We start from the raw sequence: 7,531 nt of genomic DNA, 5'->3' as shown, positions 1-7,531 counted from the left end.
AGATATGCATTGTAATTACCACAGTATATCTTTGAACATATACTGATATTGTTTGTACTAAGGATGAAACTTCATTTTTGTTATATAACAAAAATGTTGGTATAAGAAATTTGACTTCCCCTATTAAAATTTCTTTGTTCCCTGTGTCTAAACCTTCAAGTCAGCTTGAAGAAAAATAGATAAACCTGTTATGTGCTACTAGTGGTTTCCCATTTTGATTTACAATAACAATGGTCAATGTATAAACCATGTGTAGTCCTTGGCTTATGCAGTGTTTCTCAACCTTGACAATTTTAAGGCATGTGGACTTCAACTCCCAGAATTCCACAGCCAGCAATGCTGGCTGTGGAATTCTGGGAGTTGAAGTCCACATGCCTTAAAATTGTCAAGATTGAGAAACACTGGCTTATGGTAATGGGTACACAAGGGTTTCACGCAAATGTTTTGTTTTCCCTTGCTTTTAGTATCACTTTTAAAGATAGATCAAAAGGATCTAAAAAGTGGTACTGAAGCAAATAAAATTAACGAATGGATTTATGGGTAGGTGTGTGTAAATAAGTTCATAGTTTCCAACTCTGCAGTGAACATTTCTTAATAAATTTGAATAAATGTATGAGGAATGCTTGTGGTGACATTACAGGTATTGAGGATGTGGAAGTATTTTGTATTTTTGTGTGCAGATGCTGTGGTTTAGTTAGCTGGGACCCTGAGTTATTTGCAATAAATGTTATGTAGATTGTATGATGCAATGGGAATATGGATGTGAAAACTGATATGTATTAGGTAAATTAGAGTGAATGACTGTTCTGTGTTTCCATTAATGCGGTGGGTTGACTCCAAAATTGGATTAATCACATTACATAGTTTGTAAAAAAAAAATGAAAAAAAATCTCCAAATTTCCTTGAAATTGTAATGTAGTATTTAATTGAAATAAAGAATTGTGTCATCCTTGAAATGTTAAAATAAAATTAAGTCAAATTTATTTTTAGCCATACACGTATGTAAATATCACAACATAGAGAAGTAAGTTCTTGTTTCTACTGCAGGAAAACTTTGTGGTACCTTAAAGACTAGAGACTGACGTCTCATATTATGTCATCAACTTTTTGGGATGGAAACTATTTCATGAATGCATGAATTGTCTTCTGATGACTATTTGGGCATGTCTATTGTACAGTATATAGTTTTTCTGAAAAGGCTGTAGAAGAGGCTTATTATAGCCTTCTTCTAATATGAGTTTTATTTCCCAGTCTAGTCTATAGGCCTGGGATTTTATGATGGTTTCCCATTCAACTATGAACCAGATCTCTTCTAGTTAATTTTTTAGATGACAATCAGGATGCTGTCATCTTCTGAGTTTTTGTGAAGAATTCAGCTAAGCCTGAATCTTACGGGTAATAGTAGTCATGAGAAAACTAAGCAAGTCTGTGAATGAAACATCCCTTTCACTTTTCATAAATAAGATTGTGAAGGTGGGAACCAGGATTCAGCTATCATTCATTTGTTCTTCTGCATAATCTATTTTTTCCTGTCCTTTGCAACATGGGAAGCAATAGATAAAAAGGAGGCTACTACACGTACTAACGCAGCAAGAATTGTATTTGCCCAATATTGGAAAAATGAAAATTTACCAGCTGAAGAAGTAGTAATTAAGAAAATTTTAGAGTGTGCAGAAATGGATAGATTGACTTTAAAGATAAAAGGGAAAGAAGACTTGGTGTATTTTAGAACATGGGATAATTTCTATCAATGGCTAGAAAAACGAGTTAGAGAGAAAGGAATGTGATATGTAATTTTGAATATATATTAGCAAGAAGAAGGCCATTGAGTGATTAATTAACATATTGTTTATGACAATTAACTATTATCTATTATTGCTTGTTAAACACATGAACCCAGACATTATGCCCTTTGCTAAATATTGAGAATGTTATTTGGAAAAACCCCAACCCTAATCCTAACCCAAATCCCAACCCCAATCCCGACCCACCTTATTTCTAACCCTATAAAAATTAATAAAATCTATACACAAAAACCGGAGACTACTTTGCTACTATTATTGTGGTTCTATCGTTCTTTAGCTCTTTCTGTCAGCTCACTGGAACCAAGTATGTTTGGTCTGTGAATCTTTGGTGATTGTGCTAAAACGGTTGTAATATTGTTTCATCGGAGCTATTGTCCTCAGATCTTGGATCAGAAGTGTAAAGCACTGATACATTTAGCTCACAAGATGCCATTCCATAGTGCTGGAAAATTACAGTACATGGGTTTTGATAGTTGCTAAAATGGACTTCCATTTTACACAGTGGCAACAACTACAATCAGTGTGCCTTCTGTGTTTGGCATTCCTGAGAAAAACCATTTCTGTATCCAAGAGTTTGACACATTTTGAGAGACAATTAGGTGAATGATCCATCTTTGTTCTTAAATAATGGTATGTGTCTAATGAGTCTCTCTCTCTCTCTCTCTCTCTCTCTCTCTCTCTCTCTCTCTCTCTCTCTCTCTCTCTCTCTCTCTCTCTCTCTTTCTCTGTGTGTGTGTTTTATCAATGTAGAAGAAATTGAGTTTTTCAATAGATTTTCAGATGGTTTCAGTAAGGCAGAATATAATTCATGAGATACATATAATTCCCAAAATCTCTTTCAGGACTGTACAAAATGTTCAAATCCAAACCTTAAGTAAATCCTTTATTTAACTGTTGTTAATTTTAACCCTTTTAATGCTTTCATGCTATTGTAAGCCAACCAGAGTTACTCTGGGTAGTGAAACTAGCAGCATATAAAATAAATCATAGTTTTGCAGTGCAATCACTTGCATTGCAAACCTGGATCAATCTTAATTTCATATATTTGATACTTTGCCACACACGCATAAGAATGCACTCACATTTTGATCTGAAAATAGGCTATATTGAACTTGCAAGCAAACCACCGATTCTAGACATGGAAATCCTATTAATGGTAAATGATGAAGTTGTTAATGCTTCACTGCCTTCAGCTGTAGCATCTCATTGAATGGGGATTTGTATCTTGCTAAAACTGCCCATGTGAATATTTTATCTAAACAGATCTCAGTGGATTGTTGCTCTAAAAAGGCATATTTTTAATAAAACAGAAAGAGTGAATCATAGCGAAAATCTGCTTTTCTTTGTCTTTTTTTGCCTCATCAGTACTAATGGTAGTACTGAAGAAGGAGAAACTATCCTTCAAAACACTGTTTTTCCCTCTCTCTTTTTTTTCTTCTTGAGCTATTCTAATCAAATCACTGTTGTTGTTTAATCCTAGGTCTGTGTGCTGGAGAGACAGATATTTGATTTCCTTGGTTATCAATGGGCACCAATCCTGGCAAATTTTGTACACATTATTATAGTCATACTTGGCCTATTTGGAACCATCCAGTATAGACCTCGCTACATAACAGGAGTAAGTATTATTAACTTTGTATGCTTAAGAATGTACCTGCTATATACAGTAAGAATTAAGAGACGTTAAGACATTCTCTATAGTTTAGGAGGCATCTGTACATATAATCTCTGTGATCAAGACAGATTAACTATATCCAGAAAATACAGCAAATTGTTCAGAGATCACTGGATTTTTTTTAGAAAAGTATGTTGCCAGGATTTACATAATGTCATGTAGGGATATATATTTTCAATATCTGAAAAGTTAAGCTATTTATGCTTTGTGAGTGAAATGGGTGATTTCCACCTCTCTCTTTCTCTCTCTCTCTCTCCCTCCCTCCCATCTTTCTCTTTCTTCAAAGAACTATTCAAACTGTAACCTTAAAACTATTCATGACAGCTGAACTCAAATAGCAATCAGAGTTGAAGAGTATTCAAAGAAGAATGAAGGTAAAAGGTAAAAAAATGAATGCAATAAAAATGGTTTTAAAGAATAATACAAGATGTATGGCCAACAGAGATGACATTTCTATAGATTACAGAGTCAGACTTTATTCTTTTACTGCTCGTCCTATTAGATTGGATGGCTGAAAAATGTTATCCATAAAGATCAATAATAACAGCAGGTTACATTCATCTGCTAGAGCTTAGCAATTGCTATTTCGATTCTGTCGGCAACTTTGAGGATTCAGAGGTAATGTATGAATATAGTCCATAATAATGCAGTTGTAGTTATATACTTCCAATTTTTGAAATGGATAATTAGTGCTCAGAAGGCAAGAGGAGTTTATTTATTTATTTCATTATTACAGCTATCCACCCCAGCAGATTCTGGGCGGCTTACAAAATATAATACTAAATTAGTTAAAAAATTTGATAAAACAAAGCAAAAACTAAAAATTGGGTAATGAAATGTCTGCAAGAAAACAACCAAGCCCAGAGAGCATCTTATTTCAACCCTGAGCTACAAATATTCTCCTTTATTAAAAACAAAGAATGGCAAGGATCTTCCCAAACACACAAACCTGAACCTGGAACTAAAGCCAGGTTGTAAGAGCTTATTGGAATCCCAGGAAAGAGGGCAGCATCCATATTTCTGGAGAAATGATGTCCCAGAGTGTGGAGGTTGCAACAGAGAAGGCATGCTTTCTAAGTCCCTAAAGATGGCAACATAAAAGAAACCTAAAATGTACCCATTCTGCCCCAAAACATCTGGAATGCAGCTCTCAGAACAGTGGTGGCATATGGACATAATGAGACATGCCCATTGCTGCTTGAGCCACTGCATTCTGAATCAACTGCAGTCAAAAAACATAATCAATGTTGAACATATATTTTGAAAATGGCTGATACACTTTGGAATGTCATAGAAGACTCTTTTTGAATATTGTGGTTCTTGTATCCACTTGTGTTTCCTTCATTTATGCTTAGTTAGCATTGCTTCTAGGGAGAAAAATATATTTCATTACAACAAAGCAGTTTGACCTTTTAGTAGAAATAAAGTTTCCATTTGGTTCTGTGTACGGTCTCACTAAACCTAGCTAATTACAATAGTTCCTTTCTCAGGATTCCCTATCACAATGGTTTGATTTGAATAGTGTCTTAAAAACCTATGTTTACAATAAAACTGATACAATAGAATATCCTATCACACTAAGTATTTTTTCAAGGCAGTTTATTTAACTATACTGTGTAGTTTGTACTATCCTAGAAGAATTTATGTAGCTTTACCACCATCAACATCCCTGCCAATACTATAGATTTTTTTTCCCACACACATCAATTCGATAAACAAGCCAGGTGTCTACTCCTTTGCTTTATGTCTGCAAGAGTCATGTCCTGTGTGCTTCTTATACTTAGCATTTTCTTCATTGAAATCCGGCCCTGAAGCATTCTCCTCCACCAAACTCATTAATTCTTCATAGAATCATTGACATTATAAAACATAATTCATAGTTTTCCCCCAAATTATAGTAAAAGATCTCCCAACATGCATGCAGCTTCTTCTTTTCCTCCCCTCTGTTAAAATAAGTCACACAAAACAGGAATCCTGTGTCTGTTAGTTCTTGACATTTTTACTAGCAATCTCCTTCTGCACTAAACGTATAGCCTTTTATACAGGATAAAGCACAGGTCAATGAACTTATCTGGGTGATTCACAGATTACAAGCATTGTCACACAAGGATAAAGAAATAATTCTCAAGCCTACAAGAGCTCGTTTTTTATGTTTTGCCAAACATCCTGATAGGAAGATCCATGCAGCAAATCTGCTCTCCTAATTTTATATAATGATTCTTGGATGTTCTGAGTCTCTCTGTTCGCTACTGGGAATAGTGCATAGATGCCAGCCTGATGCTCTTGTGGATTAAAATTAACATGTCAGAGGAATGAAATAGCAACTTCCATTCCTGATGTATGCATGTTAATTAGAACACATCTACAGAGTACTTTTGTGTATACATTTTGGGGATGATAAACATCATCATGCATGGAGGTGAAGCTGCTTAATGCCTCGTCATTCTGTCTCCAGGTAAAAAGGAGCATTAGAAAAAGGAGTACAGATAGAGCCAACTTTTTCTTCTTACACTGATTTACAAATTACTTATGCTTATTCTACCTTCATATCTATCTCTGGCACATTTTCCTGGTAAAGCAATTTGGAAACATTGATTGGAAGCCATTCTCCTAGAGAACATGGAACTATTTTATTCCTAATTCTGCTGTATATGAACATTTGATTGCAAATTTATCCTTCCAGTAGAACAGGATCTTCATACTCCCATATCACTCTTCATATCCAGAGACTAAGAAAACTTTCCAGGATAATTTCTATTTTCACCGATGGAAAAGAAGGAGACCTATGGGAATTTATGTAAATACAAGGAATAATCATATAATATTGAATATAGTCCTGTACTTTGAAATGCTCAAATTATTTTATAACTTCTTGACTCTGCAATAGTTACTTTGAGAGTAGAACTTCAATTTATTTGCAGGCTGGTCCTACAGATCCTAATTTAAAAAAAACACTAGTAGAGCAACAATTCTATATCGTTCATATTTATTCAAGGTGGAGAAATGGAAACATGTTTTGGTTTGAATGATTATAAAAACTCAACAAATTCCATTTTCCCCAGACCTACAGTATGTAAGAATCAAAATAGATTTGCAAAATTCAGAAAACATGCAAGTACTAAAAAGCATCTATTGAAGAAAGTATGTATAAAATGAATGTTTGAAGAAGTGTAAGATAGGAATAATATTAAAGAAAACTAATATTTATGGAACATACGCAATTAGAAAGTTCTCGCAATGACTTATATGTTATTAATTTTCCGTCAGATTTTCTTTTTTTGCAAGGTAATGGAACTGAATTCATGAAGCACAGAAATGAGTGAAATAAATTTATGACTAGGATGGAAAATGCAAAAATGAATGAAGCTGAAGGGGAAAGAATTGCCCATTCTTAGTGCAAGGTCACATAAGCAGCATTTCTTGACTATTTCTGAGAATGTCTTCCTTGATGCATCAAAATTGTCTTCCTTTTAAACAGCAGCAATCTTGGATTCATAAAATCAGAGACTTTTTATTAGATAAGTCTAAAAGCTACATTAACTGCAGGTAGCAGTTAAAGACCTTTTTCCCAAACCTCTTAGACAAGAAAAATAAGCAAACGAATGTTCAGCTTTCATCTGGAGATTAGCAGTTAAATTAGCCTATATTTCTACTTATAAAATCTAAGATATTGCTTTAATTACTGCTATGCAAATCACTGCTTGAGTTTCAGTAGCTAATATGGATTTGTAGGTGAAGACTGTAAATTATCATAATTGGCTTTAAACTGCAATCTTAAACATTCGGAAGTAAACTTTATTGAGTTTCATGAGACTTCCAAGTAAAACTTTTAGAGATGAGGTCTTTCCCTCCTCCTTGTATTTTAGCTTTTTATTTCTTTTTTGGATTATTTGTAATGTATTGTATATTCCATATTTTCTTTGACACAAAATCAGATTTTGATTTTTTAAAGTACAAATTTATGTTGTTTCATCTTTATGGAGCAGGTAATGTTAAAAATTCATTCATCTTTGAAGAGTATCTGGCATTTTCAGCTATACTTTTCATTATG

At 34.0% G+C, this 7,531-nt stretch overlaps 1 protein-coding gene across 1 annotated transcript in view; it reads left to right on the top strand.

Moving 5' to 3' along the window:
* The first annotated feature begins 2,877 nt into the window (after positions 1-2,877).
* Positions 2,878-7,531, top strand: part of NKAIN2 (sodium/potassium transporting ATPase interacting 2) — a 280,197-nt gene continuing 275,543 nt past the window's right edge. Inside the window, exons 1-2 of the mRNA XM_015821631.1 lie at positions 2,878-2,961; positions 3,286-3,423. Of these exons, the coding sequence (XP_015677117.1) occupies positions 2,878-2,961; positions 3,286-3,423 (222 nt within the window). The remainder of the gene's footprint in view (positions 2,962-3,285; positions 3,424-7,531) is intronic.

The sequence above is a fragment of the Protobothrops mucrosquamatus genome, unplaced genomic scaffold, assembly GCF_001527695.2.
Source record: "Protobothrops mucrosquamatus isolate PMUCROS unplaced genomic scaffold, P.Mucros_1.0 scaffold1368, whole genome shotgun sequence".
NCBI classification, from domain to species: domain Eukaryota; kingdom Metazoa; phylum Chordata; class Lepidosauria; order Squamata; family Viperidae; genus Protobothrops; species Protobothrops mucrosquamatus.
This window is presented reverse-complemented; position numbering and strand designations above follow the sequence as displayed.